This window comes from Patagioenas fasciata, chromosome 11 (genome assembly GCF_037038585.1).
Source record: "Patagioenas fasciata isolate bPatFas1 chromosome 11, bPatFas1.hap1, whole genome shotgun sequence".
Lineage (NCBI taxonomy): Eukaryota > Metazoa > Chordata > Aves > Columbiformes > Columbidae > Patagioenas > Patagioenas fasciata.
Window position 1 is genome coordinate 16,531,605 of NC_092530.1, and position 22,273 is coordinate 16,553,877.

Here is a 22,273-nt window from a genome sequence, read left to right on the forward strand (position 1 = left end):
CAAAACATTTCATCGTAAGCATGGTGGTGGTTTTTACTGCTTATTGTAATAGGAAACTTCTAGTCAATGGTGTTCCCAGTTAATGGGTGTTCCTTTAAACAGTTTTAGTTATCCTTCTTGTCACCTGTGAGTAGCATACAGACATTTAGTAAAATATCCTGACTTATTGTATATAATGGAAACAGTTATTAGAATGAGATGAAAGATGGTTTATGCTAATAACTGTTGGAAAGGCAGAATTGTTGGAAAGAGCCAGGCTGTAAGATCTTGTTCTGTTTGAATTAGCTTTGAATAGAGTTTTGACTATTAAGCCTGTACTCGGGAAAGGAGGGAAGGGGGTGGACTGGGAGATTTGTTGTCAGAGCTGTGTTATAACTTTATTTTAGAGATTAGTTTTCAATTTTATTTCCTATACTTAGCTTAAGCTCTTTCTGTGAATCCTGACAGTCCTTCAGCTTTACTTTTGTGTATATTTAGTCTGCATACCTAGAGGTATGCCTGACACAAGCCATATACTTTATCACCTGATATGGTCATTTTCTAAATATAGTATCATTATTTTCTTCTAGCAAAATGAAAGGACCTAACTGAAATCGATACATCTTGAGCTAACTTAGCTGTTTGACTGTAGGAAACAAATCCCTTTATTTCTTTGAATGTGAAAGATCTTAGTAATGTTCCTCATTATGGTATTTCAAATAGATCAAAGTAAAAAATTCAGCCACAAAATGTTGAAAATAAATAATCAATTTCTTTCAAAATGCTGTCTAGCTATAACTTTCAAATCAAGCAAACTCTCTGACCCATTTCCAAGCATCCTTCAAACAACCATGTGATTTCCTGTTGATTTTACACTTGCATATGCTCAGCGTGTCTGTAAAAACTGCTCTGCATTGGCCGTGTGTGTTTAATCATCTCCTTAGCTTTTTCTGGCAACATTAAGAAGTGATTTTAAGAACAGTAATAACTCTTTAAAAAGTAATTGAACAGCTGTCTTTGCTGAGAGTGAGCTGTTCCATGGAGTGGAAATGAGAAGATAATTGAATCATAAAGAAATTGTTTTGAAATTAATAGAATTGTCCTAGGTTCTTAAATGGCTATTAAATGTGGGGTTTTTTTTCCCTTGCCTATAATAACTCATATTTGAAAGCTCTGCATGTTAAATGTAAGCCTGCAAAATATTGTGAGTTTTTAGTAAGTCATATTATTTCTCATTATAGCCTTGTTGGGGGGATGTGCAGAGATGGGGTTAGACTAGATGACATCCAGAGGATGCTTTCAGCTATGAAAACAATCTTTAAACAAATATCCACTCCTTTCACAGGCTAAGTATAAAACTATTTTCAAAATACAAACCTGTTTCTTTATTTTTAATAGCTATTTAAACCCACTTTAACTTCGCATAGTTTTGCCATTTCAAGTTCCTCATAAGATGTCATAATAGGAGAAAATAGGAATAAAATCTGCTGAGGATGTCTTTGAAACATTGTTTCTCATTTCAGTACCAAGAGCTCATGTATGAGACAACCACATTTGTTTCGTCAGAATTATTCCATTGGTCACTGTTAAATACATTTGCATATTGCCTAAAGGGTCCTATTCCTCCTTGTGAATTATCAGTTTCTGGGAAAAAGGTAATTCTCCTCTTAGATTTTAATCCTGCATCAGATGTCACTTACTATAACTTCACAAATTTTCTACACTTAGCAAATAGTAGATACCAAAGGAAAATTTTCTTGGTTACTCTCTTTTTTCAACCAGTTGTGACTGGAGTTCAGCAAAATGCTCTTAAAATTCAGCTTAATGTCACTAATTATCTCATGTGCTACGTTGCCTTTGTTCATAAGTACAGGTAAAGTAATCTCTGACACCAGCAGGTGCAGCATCTCAGTGATGCCAATGGGATGTTCATCAACCGACATTGCCCAGAGTGTCACCTCTGTGCCCCTGCTGCCAACTGTTCTTGCACTGCGCTGATGTGTGGAAAGGCCACGAGGTGCTCCAGCATCACTTCTGAGAGATGAGCTACAATATCATAAATAACCCATTTCAAATGTCTCCAGTTTCCAATTAATATTTTGACCTTTAGATAAAAGTCATCTTTAGAACACAATTAGTTTTCACTTGTCCCTGAGTGGTAATAAAGAATTTTGGCTATCTATAGCAGACTGGCATAAAATACTCTTTCTAAAATACACTTCTGAATATATATTAAGTTATTATAAGTATTAAAGAAGCTGTAAAATTCTCCCCAAGATAGAAGCGTAATTTCTTCTTTCCAAATTCTGCGGTGTAAAAGTAATATAATTCTTATTTCTAAGTACTCAAAAAAGACAAGCAGTCAGCAAGGATTTGTGAAGAATAATATGTCAAAATAAATTGAAGCCCTTCAGTAAAAAGTTGTAGTAGGCATTATAGAGCACAGAAAAGAAGTACTTGTAATTTATATCTTGGACATGAGAATATAATTTGACATTCTTTCATGGGAGATAGCACTAAGTTCAACCTGAAGTGCTGTTTGGAGTAAACCATTATGGCATGGGTGCAAAACTGGTTTGAAATCAGACCTTTAATGTAGTTATCGATGGTTCACTGATAAATAGAAAGCTAAATCAAACTGTGTTCCTAAGGAATGTCCCACTGAAGTTCTACTGCTACTTCTGAAGTTCCACTATTACTTTTCATAAATTTTCTAAATTACTTGGGGGGAGGAGGAAATTAAGAGGAACCTTAGACAGGAACTTTATTACAGTTGAAGATCATGCCAAACTGGGAAGACCTGCAAGTACATTGGAGCATAAGCATAAGATCAGAATTGAATATTAAATCAGTAAATTGGAGATATTAAATAGAATCACAACTGAATATTAACTCAGCAAATTTGCGACATTATCTGATAAATATAAGATGGAATTTATTTGTGCAAAATACTATATTTAGGCACAAATAACTGCAAAGCTATACAGATGGTAAGGGAACAGGTCTTTGGTACAGGGTCAGGAGGCTTATATGAATCACAAGGCAGGCATGAGCAATAGCATCATGTTGTTCACACAGACACACACACACACGCGCAAAGGCAGAAAAAAACATGCTGAGGAGGATATTAAAGCAGTTTTTTAGTCAGAATGACATGAAAGTGATCCTGCCCTTTACACCAGAATTGTCAGACTTCAAGCAGCACATATCCAGATCTGACTGCAGCACTGCAAGTAATCCAGAGGCACACCTGAGTCAGGAGGGCACTGAAAATTATCACAGTTGTCTCTAGCATAGGCCTCTGAAAAAAGAACTGCAGCTCTTTAGACTTACAGCAATTTTGAAAAATACAAAGGAATGTGCAAAGAATAGTGTAGGAATACAAAGAACGATACGCTGTCTATAGTCATGGGGGAAAGATCAAGGCGATAATGAGCTCAAATTGTGCTACAGATAAGTAAGTACCTAAATATAGTCGACCCAACTTTGTCATAGAAGGATTGATATGCTGTCTGACTACACGTCCAGTATTCTTTTTTATATTTGCAAAACTTTTATCTGTTTAGGTTACCTTTTTTAAAAGCTGTCTTTTTTTTTTTTTCAAAATGTTGGAAGCTCAGTGAAGATAAAATTGGAGCAGTTATATTTTCATTTAAATATAAAGGCTGCTGCTGTGTGAGATTGGGAATAAGCATTTGTAAACTTTTGCCTTAGGTGTCAGAGATGGTTCCCAAAACTGAATTCTTACTCATGAGGGGAAAATAGTGTCATGTGTATTACTTTGAATACAGCACTTCATCATCTCCTCTGCAAAGGATACACAATAGTCCTTCCATTTACCAGGTGCATTGTCATTAATTTTCAGTCATTCTCATGAATCAGTGGTAGGACTCTGCTTATTTGATACTCAGAACTGCACTCTTAATGAAAAAAATCTCAATCTGTTTTAACTGGTGGTTTCATAGAATAACTTGTATGTTCCACTTTCACCAGGCAAATTATCACCTGTTTTCTTTTCTTTGAGATGGTCTTTTCTATTGAAAAATTAAGAAGACATTATTTCAGTGAGTATCTGTTACAAACTTTAGAGGATGTAATGAACGTGTAGTATAATGGCTCTCCCCAAAAAAAGCACTCAGCAGAAGGAAACATGACAGCATATGTCCTTCATCTGTGCCAAATTAGCTAACTGAACAAGATGGTTTTGTATGTGCAAGAAATTAGAGTTTGGCACTGCACACTGATTTCTTCATTTTCACCTGTTCAGTATCTTCTGGGATACTGCAACAATTAAAGGGATAGGTTTTCCTCCTGGTACCTTTATTTCACAATGGAATATGAGCCAAGAAATAAAAACAGAACTCCAGGAAAAACCCTCCTGTAGGGGATAATATCCAAAGCAGTCACGTATATGTGTATATATGAATATATACATATACGTATATATGTATATGTCAGAGACAGTAAGGGAAATGATCCATTAGTTGTTTCCATATGGCTGACAAGAAAAATGAAAAGACAATTAGACAAGTTTTCATGCCTTGAGATGAACGATCAAAAGAACTGAACATCATATACAGTCACTACCGAAAATGCATCATCTCAGTTAAGAGGTTACTCCTGAATATATGTTTCCACGTACATCTGTACCAAATGCTTGGATTATGACACCAAAGTTTATATTAAAATTAATTAGAAGTATATTTTGCCTCATATGGGAAATTAGAAAGCATGTATCTTTAGCAGAAGTAGGGTTTGTCAACCAAACTAGGGTCTGTCAGCAATTTTTCAGCCACATAATTAGAAAAAAATGCATAGGACAAAAATGATGAATGGATTCATTATTGAAATCTAACTGCCTTTGGGCAACTGGGAAAAGAGGTACACACATCCTTACCAGCACACATGGTCTTTGACAGTATACATATAGAATCATAATATATCTCCCAGCAAGCATGCATCAATTGATGTGGCAATGTAGCACAATGTAAAGAAATACTAGGCATAGTGCTCATATTGAAAGATCAATACAGCCATACCTGCGAGTCCAACCTTTGCCAAGGGAAGTAATCAAGGTAATTCAGTATCATGGATTCTGCTTATTAGGAGGTATCAGTGCTTATATTTGTGCACAAGTGTGTGTCTGTGTGTTGCACACAGAAGAAAATTTTCTGTTGTCAAACAAAATCTAGCAATTAAATCCTTTACGTTTTCTCTGATGTCTCTGGACCAGTGTGTCCTGGTTTTGTATAAATGGTGACAAGGTGCCAGATCACTTTCTTTGAAAGAAATGGAACTGCTTTGAGGTCTTCCTGACTGATGAGCGTGGGCCTCAGATGATTCGAGACAGAGTTGATCAGAGATGATCAAGTAGCTAAAGTACACAAAAATACACAACCGTGCCTTCTGAACCAGAAGCATTTGTTTAGTATGCATTATCTCGGAGATCACTTAAGGTCCTACTTAAAGCTAAACCTAAAATCTTTGAAGGTTTTTACTCTTCATTTGCATGGCCACATTCTGTGGGTTTAGACTTCTGACCATCCCAGTAATACCATAATATTTTATAGGGGGGGAATACAGTGTACAGTCTAAATAAAATAAATTGCTATCTCTTCAGGTGTTAGCGAGTTTCTCTGGTTTTCACTCGTGAAAAGTTCCCAATCCTCATTCAAGGAGTAGATTAGTGAGAATCAGCCTGGGTCAATGAAATGTGTATCATTCACTGTTCAGCTTTTTACAAAACTATTGATGCAACTTCCAAAGGATATTATACCAGGTGAAGGCCCACCATTTTAGATGCTTCTAGAGCGGGGGTGTCAAACTCATTTTCACCGGGGGGCACATCAGCCTTGAGGTTGCCTTCAAAGGGCCGAATGTAATTTTAGGACTGTATAAATGTAACTACTCCTACTACTCCTACAAGATATTTTGATATCTGTTGAGTGTGTTCTCTTAGCAACGCTGGATAGGCACTCTGGGAAGCTTTACTCTGTGCCAATAACCAATTTATTTATCTGCTATGCACCTAGAATTTATTGGTTGGTCGCACCTTAACTGGCTATTGTTACTACAAAACCAGTAAGTTTTGGGAACTTCAGCCCTCATTTACTTTGTCTGTCATTGGTCATGTCATTTAGGAACAAGCCCTTTTTCATCAAACCTCATGTTCTTATGTCTGTGACACTGAAAGTATTAAGACCTGTGGTTTCTAGAGAAACTGAGAATATTGTTTACATGTTTCCAGAACTTTTTGGTAGGAAGTGTTAAGCTGCTGCTAGAAATCGCTTTCATAGTCTGCTCGAGATTGAGGTTTTGGCCAGATTTTCTATCCTTTTCTATTATTTTCAATGTCCAGGTGACATGTAACTGTGTCCTGCTTTAAATCCCAGCTCAAAACAGGTAGAGGTAAACTCATTGCATTAGAGACAACCATTTCTAAAGAATAAAAGGCAAATTTGTATGAAATTTTCTTTGGTGTTCTCAGGTATGAATGTGAAAGAGCATTTGGCAGCAATAGTTGTATAGTTCATTATGCCATGGCTTTAATAACATGAGAATATGGAGCCAGGGGATCCTGGAAATGCCTCATTTTTCAGCTGTGTTAATTACTAGCAGAACCCATTGATTACAATCGTTTGTGACCATTTAGAATTTCTAAAGAAAAAGGAGACCCAAAATGACTTAACAGGATGATTTCAAAGGAATAAGATAAGGCATTGTTCTAAAGCGATTAAAATATATTCAGCAACAAGATCTAGATATAGACATAAGGCTGCATCTCTGTATTTCTTCTTCTCAATATTTCATTTCTACCCAACCAATTAGCATCTTAATTCATGTGTGGCCTGTGCTGGATGCTATGGGGGAAGAGAATTATGATTTACTTAATGATTTCTGTTGGTACATATTTAAGAACTTGGAACTAGGTTGAGGTGTCTTTACTGATCTATTTTTTTCTTGAAATAAGATTTTATTTATAGAGAAACTCATAGACATGAATAACTTTCTAAACAATCTCTTACAAATTTAGTCTTTTAAAACTTTTACTGATAACTTTACAGAAAATACACTTATTTGTATATAAACATACTTTATAAGATATATATTCTACATTACCAAAACTATTCTAAAAACTGCAAATTTAAGCAGCTCAAGAGAAGAACTTAACTTTTAATTAATAAAAAGACACAAAATTTCATGAGGTCTCAGCAGAAAGTTTATATATAGCTGCAGGAAATGTCACATCTTATTTTAGAAGACAGTGTCTTATTACATTCTGAACTGAATTAATGATGCTTTTTTTACCTTTTCCTTCACCTGATATAGAATCTTATTTTGATTATTCAATGTTCCTTTTTTGTACTGTTATTCAAAACAAGTTACACTAAGTGTATGCTTCTTACACAGTACAAACTAGTACGTAAACATACAGAAGTATCATATTCCTACCTCACTGATTTTTTTCGCTAATGATTTTCTGTAGTACACACTGATTACTAGTACTGTTTTCAAAATGACATTTTGGAATGCCCTTTTTTCTGTTCAGTCTGCGGATGTTCCCCATACCAGATGTACAACTTGAAAAATAATAACCGTTAAAAATACACAAACTGTTAGCCTTGTTTCTACTGAAACTGTAGCTTCAAGTAAGATGGATTTGTATTTAAATACAATGTAAGTAACCTAAATAATTCCCAAATATGGATGACAATCTCATTAAATGGTACAAATAATCACACTATAAATGCATAATTTGAGTCCGAGGTGCTGTGAAGTTGTTGTTGTATAAGCTAATAATACTGACATCAATTTTGAAAAAAAGATCATAAAAAATTAAAAGGCATGCCTTATCAAATAATATTCTCTGTATTAACATCTTAAAAATAGCTCTTCCTTTGTGTTTGTACCTTTAAGGTCTCATAGCTGTGATGTTATTTCACCTGACCTTGCAGAAAGTGTTTGTCTCTTAGTATACTAAACAAGCTGTGAAAGTAATGTGGTTTCAAATAAATCTGGAAAAAAGGCAAGTAATGATGCTTCCTTTCCACTTAGTTCAAGGTTAATTTTAGTTGTCAAGAAGGCAGTAAAAAAAAACAGTGAGAAATTTGACACACTGATGACAACCACACAGACTGTGCACCTCCAGCAGCTCCCATTTGTCAGAGTTGCACCCATTGATAAAGTCAGAATGAGGACCGGATTTCAGAAGGCTCAGTTTTTCATTGCACTTCAACATAATAAATCAAGACAAAAAATTAATATGTTGTAAATTGTGACAGAGAAAAAATGATGAACTGGCAGATTGTTATTTTTATGGAATAGTTATGAAATTATATATCTTAGGTAAAGATCAAAATTTCATGGCAACATTTCTGTTCATTTTTTAATGTGAGTGTGTTCATATTCATTTGAGTGTGGGTGTGCACATATATAAGTGAGACTAATGCAGTAAGGAACTCTGGTTACAAACTAAGACAGTTTAAGGGAATAACTTGGACAGAAGTATGGCTTTCTAAGTGCAGACTTTAAAACTCCTACCTCTCTGCAGATTCATCTGAATTTTCTTCTGTGATCATCTGCAGCTCCTGTGTGGTTTTACTTGAATCTTCTTTGACACAGTTTTCCTCTGTGCTTGTTTTGGGAAAATCCTCATTTGATCGAAGCTGTTCTATGAGGTGCTGTTGATGCCAGGTTTGAATAGATCGGTGGTGCACAGGGGTTGGACCTGGCACAGGTACCAGGATATTGTGGTGGATAGGACTGCTGCTTTTCTTCAGCCCATTTCTGTCCCGAGAGTGGTTCTTGAACCTGTTCTGAACCGGTGTCCCTCTGTGCTCGTATCCTTCCTGCTGATGGCAGCCCCCTGTGCCGGTGGAGCCTTGTGAGGGGTGACTGAACCACCTCCAGCGGAGCCTCAGGATCTGCTTCACATCAAACTCTTTCTTTCCAGATACTGACATTTTTTTCAAGGGAAAAAAAAAAAAAAATAGCCTATTCTTTTAGAAAGGAAATGAATTCTTTGTTATCTCTTGTGTTTCAACTCCTCTTCTTAAGAAAAGACAACAAAAGAACAAATACCGGTAGCTCTCTCCCTCTCTCTTCTGATTAATATACTGCAAGCTCTTCAAGCCGATGCTAAGCTGCTGCTAACTGTATAGGTGGGAATCCATACTGACAGGATGATGAGGTCAGACCTTAAACAAGTAAATCAGCTTAGCACAGGAAAGCAGCAACCATAACACTACCCAGCTGCCTGGCTTACACACTCCCAGCACTATAGCACCGCTCTCTCATATATAACCCAGCCTCACATGATCCTCAGGGATCCTAAGCTGCAACTTAAGATGCTGGAAAGCACAGACAAATAAAGTGACACGACTTTCTATCTCACGAGGTTTTCTATCAAGCCTGCTAATAAGCAATGCAGCATTGCACAGAAGATTTACAGAGAATTCTTTCATAGTCTCCTTATGCAGGTTTTTGGTAACGATTCAGTGTGAAACTGTCCTGCAGTTCGTGTGTTTCCTTAAGGGTTTTGCATTTGTTTACTGTGCTGTGTAAAATTCCTACAAATGGCCTCAGCGTGGTAGCACTTACCTAAAGGAAAAAGGCAGCAGTTGAATACATTGTGCAGAACTGTATGTATTTTCTCACCTACAGATAGATTTCTTGATATAATTAGAGGGGTATGAGAATGGAGGGGGAGAGCTCATGAAAATGAGAGATGTGCTCCCGGAATGACTGTATCTGTGGAAAACACACTGTTTCCTGGCTAAGTGCCTGTGTAAACACCCTCTGCCATCCTGCTCTTAATTTCCCATGGGCAGTGAAACGAGTGTGATTTTTTTTTAGAAAACACCTTTCTTTTGTTAGTGTACACCGGAACATGTTTTCAGCAAATTTAATAGATGGTGTATATGCATTTGCATCCATTTTTTAATAGGCAGGGCTATGCGAACTGTTCCCAATGTGTTTTGAAATAACATATACAAAATGTTTTCACATGCAAATTTAAAATAAATAAATAAATAAATAAATAAGATATTTAAATTAATGTCTCTTAACTTTTGAATTTCAGTCTACACGCCTATGGATATCATTCTGTTTAGTTTCATAAAAGTAATTATACTTAGTGCTATCTATGTATACTCCTCAGCATTGCCTACATGGCAATCTGAGATTTATTATAATGAAGGAGTCTCTGTATACCAAGTTAATAAAATCATTTATGATAAAATCTTGTAGAGGTGGACAGAGAACATAGGTTCTTACTACTGTTTTAATCAGTTCATAAAGCTTTCTCAGCAGCTCTGTCAGTTCCACTTAGCAACAGCTCTGATACATTTAGTCCATATTTTTTCACCATCTCACAAAGAGGGACTCCCTTCTGCAAAAGTCATCCTTTACTCCAAGATATCATCAAAAGCATATTCCTTGAATTTTCCTTAAGAATGTACAAACAGTACTTCTGTTTGTGAATGGGCCTGTTTCCTACTAACTCAGCACGTTTTGGCAGATGTAAAGTGTATCCAGCTGAAATGAAAATAGTAAAACTGGACATTTGCTGAAGAGACTGTCTTGCTCAAAAAATCAGCTTGAGTCAGCACAGAACATGTTTCCAGTAGGGCATAAGTAAATTATTTTTTACACAGCTTGTTAACATTCTGGCTAAAATTTCAACATGCTGTACTAGGGCAGTGTAGATGATTTGATAATCCAAAACTTCATTCATGACATGATTAGGAGCAGGTATGTGGTATGAAGCTGTACCATGTTTACACATATATATGCCACATATCTGTTTTTAATCATTTAGATCTATTTCTGGTGAGAAAACTAAGTTCCCTTGAAACTGAATACAATGTGTTTACTTCTCGATGATTTCTTTATAAATCTCTAATGTATTTTTTAGGTGTATCTCTGACTGGGTTCAAACTTCTAGATGTGAAAAGTTGTAAGATTTTTCTGTTATTGCTATTCCTAATTTAATATGTTTGGTCTCATTTATATAAATATCTACTGTAATAATGATGTTATTTTTTCCCCTCATGGTTGGAAATCTCCAAAGAACAGGATTTTCTATGGCTGCAGCGAGTCTAGCCAGGGCCACCAGGAGGGTCAGACAGCTAGACCGTATGATGGAATGCGATGGAAAAATCGGAAAATCTGGTGAGATATAACAAAAACTTTCTCCCCATGAGGGTAATCAAGCAGGTGGGAAGAGGTTGCTAAGAGAGGCTACGGCATCTCCTTCCTCCAAGAAAGATCCCAAATGGACTCATCCTGTGGAACTGCTCTACCTGGGCTTGATTTGAGCAGGTGGTCAGACTAGGTGAGCTCCCGAGGCCCCTTCCAACCCATTATTCTGTGGCTGTGTGACATGCCAGGGAGTGTTTGAGGTGTTCATCCAACAGCTACAGTAGAGCCAAAGAAAACTAATGCAGCTATCAGTTATGAAAAAGAGATACATTTCCAGAAATCTCAATTCCAGTTCAGAAGCAAAAGATCTAAGCAGCACTGCCTGCAGTTGGCAGGCGGGAGGGGGTTGAATTGTTCATCCCATAGGAGGCTTGCTAATGACTTGAGGAAAAAGAAGTCCTCATTCTCTAAAAAAACTCAATTCAATGGGTATAAGCTTTTCAGGAAAATCTTTGATCAGGTTAGGAAATCGCACTAAATATGATGGTAGACTGGCATTTGGCAGGAAGTCAGACAAAATTTTTAAAGGCTTGTGGAAACATGGCAATCATCCAGATAATTTGAAAGATATCTGTTAATAGTAAGAGACTAAATAGGTGTTTATAATAATTCTAAGATGACAAGTGTAAATATCTAATACAATATTTGAATTAGAAAATTATAAAATTACTTTTGCCACAAACTACTCATAAGAAGTAACTGAGAATTTTCTTTCTGTCACAAACAACCTACAGCTGCCTTCCATGTTCATCTGCCACCAAAACATTTTATAAAAAGGAATGTTCTAATGCATTTAAAAATTTCCAGATCTTCTAGTTAATAACAGTAATTTCTTTTTTTGAAAATTTAAGCAAGGGGAGTATATTCATGCAGTTATATAATTTTTATTCTCCTCTCAGAAGAGACATAGCAAATGATTTCTTATTCTTTTTCTGTTTGCCCTGAGCTGATAGTACACTTCATGTACGAAAAGCCTATTAAAAAAATATATCTCTGTTCCCACAAGCCTAGCAAAGAATAATAAAAAGGAATCATCAAACTTTGTTGTAGAATAATTCAAGAAAGATACCATCTACAGACTGTAAAGGCAGGAGTATTGCAAGGACTAGGTTACTCGCAAGAGCTAATGAAGTAGATCTTTACTGGATGTGAGGCAGACCAGGAAAAATTACTTTTTTGTTAGATAAAAGTCAAGGATAGCTTTGGACCAGAGGTCTTCAATGCAAAGCTGACTGAAATAGGAAAAATCTGCATATGCTGAATGAGACAATCAGAAAAGCAAGCTAAGCACAGAAAGAAAGTTTTCTCCTATTTTTCAAGATATTTGAAGTCTATCCCAACATAATGTTTTTTAGAAATTCATGTTTATGACAAAGTCTTATCAATACTGTATACAGTGCTTGCATTTGGGGAAATAATTATAATGAGGTCTACATATGTAGAGATTGTTGCTAACTAACTAAAGTCCTATGTAAAAGAGCTGTCACTCTACCCAAACAGCGTATCATACAAGGTCTTCACAGTTTGCGTACCCAGCCTGCGTATTTATACTGCATGTGAAGCCAGATAAAGAGAACAAGAAGTCGAATATTTTTATTACACTGTTTTGAAAATGGTGCTTCAAGAGAACTCCCATTAGTCCATCCTTTGTAAAAGAGATATTCCAGGAAACATCTGCGCAGCACAGCACTAGCATGAACAGAAGTCACAGTCAAATGGAAAGGAACAGGACAAAAACAAACAGCTCTATTTAATATCTGTGGGAAAGTTCAACTTTGAATCCCAGCAAACACAAATCAGTTTGAGACAATCAGTTACTTTAGACACTTACTACCAAAGGAATCAGTAGAAATGATCCACTTAAGGGAAAGTGTTGACACATTTAAACACAATTGCTTCCTCAAATAACTGTAAGCTGTACTACAGATTGCAACCCACCTACAAAGCTGTATGTCAAAACTGGAAAAAATCACAGCATTTCTACAAGATCCTGATCAACACAGGGCCAGGCACAAGATCAGAGCAGGTCACTCAAGGTTTTCTTTACTATCATCTTGAAAAACTCCAGGACTGAGACATCAGAACACTTCTGGGAAACCTGTTCCAGTGTTTGACTGCTCTAGTAGTAACAACGTTTTTCGTACAACTGATATGAACCTCCCTTGCTTTAATTTACATCCACTCCCTGATATCTTTTCTCATCTGACCATGCTCTGTGAAAAGCCTAGCTCAGTCTTTTTGCTGATCTTCCTGGATGCACGTAGAAAATGTTCATGTAGAAAATACGTGAGTTTTCTGCTTATTCACTGACAATAACAACCCTTATTCAACCACCAATTATTATCATCAGATATTAAAGAGCATGGAAAGGATCTAGCATACCCTCAACAAAACCTAGTATTTAGATTTGACACTTGTCAGTATAGGTCTGTATCATACCCCATCTCAAAGCCTTGACAGAATAAGGACTTATGCCCAAGGTCAGTCTTCTTTGATATTTGAATGCGGCTCTAGTTCATTGTATCTTAAGAAGTAATATATGCTGCCTTTAATTTCAAGAGAGGGAGGCCCTTGAGGCAGTTGTATTTCTGTGCATTGTAGAATGTAGCGATTCTTAGATGTGTTTCATTCTTAAGCCCACAAATGTGTTCTGAGGCTCAAGAAAGGTGCTGTATATGTCAATAAAAAAAAACTTAGAATGTGTGGTCATGCATCTCCTTTGAATCATTGACACCAGAGGTTACAGAGCTCTTCGATTATTCATGGAAAAATTGAGCTGCCTTGGGGCAGGTGTCTGAGAGGTTTGAGACAGTCACTTCAAGTCTTTCTCCTTAATGACTTATCTAACTTCCAGTACACAGACTGATTCGAACACAGACACATATTCAAGTCCACACAAGCTGGCTTGTTGTATTTACAAGCGTGGAAACGGGTGTTCTGGTGGGCCATCTGATTTACCTTTAGGTTAACATAGGGAAACATGCAACTTTTTTTACAAGTAAGGCAAGTAAGCTTGAGGCTTTCATTGTTGGGGTTTTGTAGCATAATAATCCATCAACGTTTTTTCTCCCTTCAGTTTCCCTCGCAGTTGTCATCAGTTTTCCTACCAATTTTCTCAGATGTTTGATCTATCCTTTGTGATGCCATAAGAATGCAAGGGACAGAATACGTTTTAAAATTGTATGATTGTAAGTATCACAGTGAAAGCTTATCTGGAAAAGTGCTGTAAACCAATATCCTTGTCAGCAAACTGTCTCCCAGCATCCTAACACCATCATTTTGTCCATGCCACCTGTAAAAGCACAGAATAACTCAATTTTCACTTTGAAAAAAGCCATACAGATCCGCATCACAATATTATTGTCATTCAGCCTGGCTCTAGCTGTTGTCAGCTGCCAAGATGCCTTGAGGCTGCACTCTGTGATGCTAGCCCAGAATACAAAAACACATTCTTACAATAGTTTACATCTGAAAATGAAGACAAATAAATTCACTTGCACAGAGAGACTTTTAGTTTACATTTAATATTGTAAACGTATGCAGTCTATATTGGTTAACTTATAATAATGTATCTGTTGCACTAAACCAAAAGTTTCGTAAAAAAGCCAAAAAATAGATCCTTTTTGTAACAAAGACTTTTTTTTTAGAACAAAAGCTACTTATGCAGTCTGTTGAGTACCTCTTAATGATTTAATATAATGTTACATATCATCTCTCCATTCTGAACATCTGTCCTTCCTTTAGGAAAAAAAAAAAAAAGTGAGGTTTTTCCCCCATTGTCTTGCTAAGTAGTTTATTTCAGACAGTAAACTTCTCATCTTTTCCTTGTATTATGTTGTGTCATGGTCGTTTCTTAAGAAGTTATTTCGAACTCCATGAAGACTCCAGCCTTTATTTAAGTACTTAAAGATGTATAGTTGAGCTTTGTATAGATGGCAATTACATATTTCTTACTCAGTCCGGTTTTAGATATTTAAAATTCTATTCTTTTTCCCACAGATCTTTGGATTATGGTTGGACTTGATGATCTTAAGGGTCTTTTACAAGCCAAATAATATGATTAATTGACTTAATTCGAAAGTACAGAATTGCAGTTCTCTGAAAATCTGTAATTCCTAAATATAGTTTTGTATTTTGTGTACATTGTACATTTTCTGCAATTAATAACATATTGTAAACCTCTAGACAATATTTTTGCTCATCCTTCAGGAAAAATGTATAAAACCCAAATGCTGCCTCACCAAGGCTCACATCCTTCAGGAAAAATTGCAGCTTCCTGATACTTTCTGCCTCCCTTTTGGTAAGAGCCTGTCCAGGTCTTGCTGGATGGCAGCACAGTCTTCTGGCATGTCAGCCACTCCTCCCAGCTTGGTGTCATCAGCAAACTTGCTGACAGCACACTCTATTCCCTTATCCAAATCATTGATGAATATATCGAATAACACTGGCCCCAGTACTGACCCTTGAGGCATTTCACTAGATACAGGCCTCCAAACTGGACTCTGCCCCATTGACCACGACTCTCTGGGTTCTTTCTTTCAGCCGGTTCGCAGTCCACCTCACTACCCAATCATCCAGACCGCACTCTCTCAATTTAGCCGTAAGGATGCTGTGGGAGACTGTGTCAAATGCTTTATTGAAGTCAAGGTAGACCACATCCACTGCTTTGCCATCATCTATCCACCTTGTTATGTCCTCATAAAAGGCTATGAGGTTGATCAAGCATGACTTCCCCTTGGTGAAGCCATGTTGACTGCCCCTAATGACCTTCTTATCCCTGATATGCCTTGACATGGCACCAAAGATAAGTTATTACATCAGTTTCCCAGGGATGGAGGTGAGGCTGACTGATCTGTAGTTACCCGGGTCCTCCTTCTTGCCCTTTTTGAAGACTGGAGTGACATTTGCTTTCCTCCAGTCCTCAGACACCTCTCTCATTTCCCAAGACTTCGCAAAGATGATGGAGAGTGGTCCAGCAATGACCTCAGCCAGCTCCCTCAGCACCCGTGGGTGCATCCCATCTGGACCCATGGATTTATGAATGTCCAGATTGCCTAATTGTTCCCTAACCCAGTCCTCATCAACTAAGGCAAACACCTCCATTGTCCTGCCTTCCTCTGGGGCCTCAGGGGTGCGGGGCTCCTCAGGACAGTTTTTGGCAGAGTAGACACAGACAAAGAAGGTATTCAGTAACTCTGCCTTCTCTGTATCTTCTGTCATCAGGGCACCCACCTCATTCATCAGTGGGCCTACATTGCCTCTGGTGTTAGTTTTATCTGCCATGTATTTGAAAAAGCTCTTCCTGTTGTCCTTCTTGTTATTTTTAAGTATTTGTGGCAGGTTTAATTTTCTCACATGTCTCCTTATGTAGGTACAAAATGTGGCCTGTGAGATTGTCCAGCTACAGATAAGAAATGCTTAAATTCCTAATAAGCAAAAGCAATCTGTTTAAGAAATCGGGATTTTTCTGACAAAGAATGTCACAGTATTGGTCTAAAAGTTACAATGATAATATGTACCGGGTGTTTTTTCAGGATCTTTGATCTAAGGCTCTAAGAACCCCTTCAGAAATATTTTTATGATTTTTTTAGAAAAGTAGTGTGCTATTGTCTTTGCTTTACAATATATAAATTTCCTCTATGTTCTCTGAGACTCTTCTCTCATTAAAGCAGGCACCAGAGAGCAGATGGCCTCAATAATGAATTTGGCCTGACCATTGTCCATGTTCATATATCTGTCTCATCCAGGAAGAAAGTATCTTGGGACAGATAGGGTATTGACTAAACCAAAAAGTGTTCATGTCCCCAAACCACATTTACATGTCAAAGCCAATCCTTCTCCTCTCTATTTCACTGTGTAATCAATACTGAGCAAGAATACACCCCTGAGTAGAAGAAAATTTCAAAAGACAGTATGCAATATTTCTGTCTCATCAGTACAGTTTGATGAGGGCGTCGGGTAGGCTGACTTTAGTGGAAGTGGTTTCGGACACAAGATATTTGATTTACTGGGGAACAATGTGATGAAACAAAACAAATTAGTGCAACTGTTAAGCTACCTAAATTTTTGTTTTTAAAATATGGTACTTAAATAATTCTCCATAGCTTTTCTTTGATTAGTATATATTTGTCTGATACAACTTTGTATTTCAGAAAATCCTGTTGCCAATAAATTCATCTGATTAAATTTCTCCTATTATAAAAAAAACCCCACAAGTGCCATCATTTTTTAGTCAAATGGAAAAATGTCAGGCAAGCTTGTCAGGCTGTTTATCACAGTATCACAGTATCACAGTATGTTTGGGATTGGAAGGGACCCCAAAAGATCATCCAGTCCAATCCCCCTGCTGGAGCAGGAACGCCTAGGTGAGGTCGCACAGGAAGGTGTCCAGGCGGGCTTTGAATGTCTCCAGGGAAGGAGACTCCACAACCTCCCTGGGCAGCCTGTTCCAGTGCTCTGTTACCCTCACTGAGAAGAAGTTCTTTCTCAAATTTAAGTGGAACCTCTTGTGTTCCAGCTTGATCCCATTGCCCCTTGTCCTATCATTGTTTGCCACTGAGAAGAGCCTGACTCCATCCTCATGGCACTCACCCTTTATATATTTATAAACATTAATAAGGTCACCCCTCAGTCTCCTCTTCTCCAAACTAAAGAGCCCCAGCTCCCTCAGCCTTTCTTCATAAGGGAGATGCTCCACTCCCTTAATCATCTTTGTTGCCCTACGCTGGACCCTCTCCAGCAGTTCCCTGTCCTTCTTGAACTGAGGGGCCCAGAACTGGACACAATATTCCAGATGGGGTCTCACCAGGGCGGAGTAGATGGCTGATGCCAATAGGAAACACAGTTCTGTAAACACCCTGATTTAAAGTCAGTATTAAATGTGAGAGAGCAGGAACTCAAAGCCTGTATGTGTTTTCATCAACTATTAAATGATTCAGGTAGTTAACTACCTACATTGAGGATAGCTGTAGTGGTTCTGAGATGTTTTTTCACTGTCTTATGGTCAGGACCACAAAAGCAAAGCAGGTATTATTTTGTGCTTCTATTATTTTGCTTTGAAATGTGAATGAAACTGCTAAAACTCCTCGTGATCTCTTATCTGGAATTAATTTCGAGAACGGTGTTCCACAGACTTTTTTGCTTGACCTCGAGAATATATTCTGGGAGGTTTTAAGTCATGTCTTCTCTGATCTGGATCTACAAAGCTCTTACATGCTCAAAAACGTGTGGGAACCAGTGAAACGTGTGGACACCAATATGTCATTAGAATTTATAAGTACTTAAGATTTTTACTAAGGTATTAAAGACAGGATAATTTCTATAAATTCCTGCAGAGAAACTAATGTGAGTCTTAAAAAGTCCTCTTTTGTACTGCTTGTGTGTGTGGAACATTATCCTTAACTTTCCTCTAGAGATTCAAATGTGTTGCCACAATCTGTTAACAATATACACATTTGCAGATGTGCAGTTATATAATTATAGGAAGTAGAAATAAGACCATTGTGTAAAGCATTACACAACAGTGAATCAGGGATGTTAATGATTTAAATAGTTTGAAAGGGATTTTTTTATAACTGATGAAGGAGATTCAGTTGGCTTTAGGAAAATATGTATAATAGTGCCTGCACTTAGTGCAGAAAGAAATGAAACAAAACAACTGTTCTGCTTTTAGTCAATGTTATTTGTATAATAAACCACCCAGAACAAGGTATTTCACCAAGATACTTCTTTAAAAATACTTTGTGAGGCAATCTGATTTATATTTTATGCATGAATCAGCCAGACCCGTTGTGCTTTATGATTTGTGTCCCCATTACATTGCTTTTGCAGCAAACAGATCCCAGCAATCTAAAACTTCTGCAGAAGGCTTTATGTACCACAACATGAAGCTGTTAAAGGCAACTCCCTCATATTTTCTAGGATTTCACCACTCTTTAGTCACTGTTGTGACTAAATTGAATGTATTAATATTTGTAGTCCACCCCATGACTTTGGTATCGTGATGTTATCTGCAGAGAAAAATCCTAGTGATATAGACCCAACATGTTCTGAAAGAGAAAAATAGGCAAGAGCAAATGCTGGGTTCAGAATCCATATATTTTTGCTTTTGGGAAGCCTAGTGAACGAAGTAGAGCACACTTTTTGCAGACTTGTCACCACGTTCATTTTGATTTGTGTTTCTCTTTTTGGAGAATACAAACTGCCTTCTTTACTTATCACAACTAAGACATGATCCTGGTCTGCAGTGCAGGATTCTCGAAGTGCTGAGCAGTGCAAAGGCGTTCTGCAGGCGTCTCGTTTCTAGGCTGAAAAAGCAAGATGTGCAAAGCAGACCATGTGGATTGAAATTCTGCTCTGCTGATGCCTGGCCAGTTGATGTAGGGATTATTGCATTTGCTTGACAGTGAACAGTTTGAGAAAATCCATAGGCGTATCCATCACCGAGAGGAATTTTGAAGATGATGAAGATCTTTCTTATCTGAACTGCCAGTGATTGTTAAACTGCATCTCTTACTTTTAGCTCATTCCAAGTGTGGATCCTTTTTGAAGACACAGTAGAAAGAGACTGACATTCTTAAGAAAAATACCCTTATGTACTGTATCTCCTGTCATTCTTTCTCTCTGTAGGGTTTTTGAGTTGTTGCAGATTGTTGAGGGGTTTTTTGTTGCAATGCGGTTTAAATCTATATTATCTGTTTGAGAACTTAGAGCTGGGACATGCAAACCCAAATTCAAATTATTAACAGTGAGAATATAATGCTAGAATTGTGCTAGTCCTGCATTTTGTGACTTTCAAGCCCTGTTATAAATTTAACTCATTATTGCCTTACCTTCTGTATTATTATAATAAATTTATTGGATAGGTTTAGAGTCTTTTCACACTCCCCTAAGTTCCATAACTTTAAGGTAACCATTTCTACCACTTTTTAAGAACTTCTAGGAAACTGAAAAATTAGTTAAATTGGAAAAGTCTATTCTGAGCTGTTCTAAGGTTCAAATACAGTGAAAACGGTGCTCTGAAAAGCCACAGTAAAAGAATTGCCTTCTAAACTCTGCTACTTGCCTGAGAAATGGCATCTCTATCTTCTACATGCTTGAATAGAAGTGTATAAGTATTGTATGCTTGATTTTTAAGTCAGGCAAATTCATAATAGCAATACAGCATTTCAATATGAGAAGGCAATACTGTGGTCAGAAGAGCTGGGGGAATAGTACTGCAGTAAGTGACCAAGAAAGGACTGCCTCCTTTTATGTGGGATGGATTTTTTTGAGAGGAATATGGTTGTGTGTTTGCTTTTCGTTAATAAGGGCTTGGATTTTTTTTTGGAAAAGACCTTGGTCCGAGATCAGCTTTTAAACCTGAGCTCCAAAATTTGGCAGCAGGCAGCAGAGTTGCCACGGCAACCCATTATCTCGCACTGTATTACTGAACCTCCTGCCAGTTTATCCACAGTTGAATGCTGAAGGCAACCTTAGAGGGTATTATATGTTCTGTCCTGAAACAGTTCAGCAGGGCCTTCCAAAAATAGATTTGTGATTTGAGAATAGGAACACCTATCTGGAAAATAAAATACTAAAAAGAAAAAAGAACACACTCTATCTTGATAGTGAATTTTCTTTATATCGGTTAAACTATTGGGTGAGTGGTTCACAGACATTTTAAGTTAGAAAGATCCTTCAGCATTTTGTTCTAGAATTGCATCTGAATTTAGGGTGCTGTCATCTTCACATGTTCTTAATTGAGAATAGTGACCTGGATGAGGCTGGGAAGTGCTGTCCTTAAGGAAGTACAGTTGACTGGCATCCCATTCCAACAGAGTTGTCCTCAGACCAGGTACTGCAGATCTTCAGTTCAGAGTAAAAGGAGATCTTTGGGTTGACTTCAGAGAAAACAGGAAGATCTACAGTCTGCCTTCCAAAATATTCCTATGGCTGACACCAACCCCATCTTATTAGCCAAACGAAGGGATAATTTTGTCAGCATTTCAGGATAATAGCAGCAGTAGTCACACTGTAGTACAGCACTAGCGCAGACCCCAGGGTACTGCAGCGATGCTGGACTCAGCATCGATTCTTTGTTGTGTTTTTTCACAAATAAGTACAGTGCTGGTCATCAAAAAAACCTAAAATATACAGAATTAATTACATTACTTGTGCTTACATCTTCAGGTTTCTGAATCTCAATAACTGTTTTCCGTATGTATGTTTGTTATAGATACTTGTATCTATTTTGGCATTCCAGCTTCCAGACTTGTGTGTAAAGAGGTTGTTACCCCCAAATACCTTACTGCTCTGACTGCATCCTAAACTGGTTCTTTGTTTTGAAATACTTGTACTGCGATATGCTTGTCAAAATGTGCACAGAAAATAAGCCCCAACTAGAAATGCATGTCAAGTAATGCAAACCCAACAGTTTCATTCAAATTAATGATGACTGATATGATGTGCCACAAGCATCAAAGCTTCCAACAACATTTTCTCGCTGGCAGCAAGAAAAAACAACTTTTTTTTTAGTTTGGATTTTTTTTTCCCACTTGATGGTATGAAATGAACAAGGTTTAGTTCATATTTAAACAAATTTTTTTGTTATTTATCTCATGATCTAGTTCATATTGGCAGCATTTAATAAAATATCACACCTCTCCTGACATTAAGCTTTTTATGGTGCATCCATAATACAAGGTTAACAGAGGAGTCACTTAGGTTACCAGTAAGAATCTACCTTTTTTCAATTGTTTGACTTTCCTGTTCTACATCTAATAAGCTGAAATATTTATGTATGTGTCATGTATATTAGATAATTTATATAAACAATATATTATCTATTACATAACACTTTTACTTTCATATATGTTTATATATATATATATAAATTTCAATATGTTACAGTAACTTTATGAGTGATCTGTAGGTGGAGGACTAATTTTGAGAATTTATCTTTCAAACTTAATAGAAGCTCACTTTTTAAGGCTGAGAAAGTGCTATGTTGTGTATTTGAGATCGAAGCAGAGGAGATATCAAATGTGGATTACTGGCAGAATTTCTTTGATTATAGGTGCTGTTTACAAGAAATTGAAACAAAACATTTGCT

The 22,273-nt window shown here is 37.1% G+C and overlaps 1 protein-coding gene across 2 annotated transcripts in view; it reads right to left on the minus strand.

Moving 5' to 3' along the window:
* KLHL4 (kelch like family member 4) overlaps nt 1-22,273 on the minus strand; it is a 67,154-nt gene that overhangs the window by 26,381 nt on the left and 18,500 nt on the right. Inside the window, exon 1 of one of the 2 annotated variants that reach the window (XM_065846844.2) lies at nt 8,521-10,280. The exons of the other annotated variant lie outside the window; for it this stretch is intronic. Within the exon in view, the coding sequence (XP_065702916.1) occupies nt 8,521-8,942 (422 nt within the window). The 5' untranslated portion in view covers nt 8,943-10,280. Of the gene's footprint in view, nt 1-8,520; nt 10,281-22,273 lie in introns of those variants that run through there. 2 annotated transcript variants of the gene reach the window in all.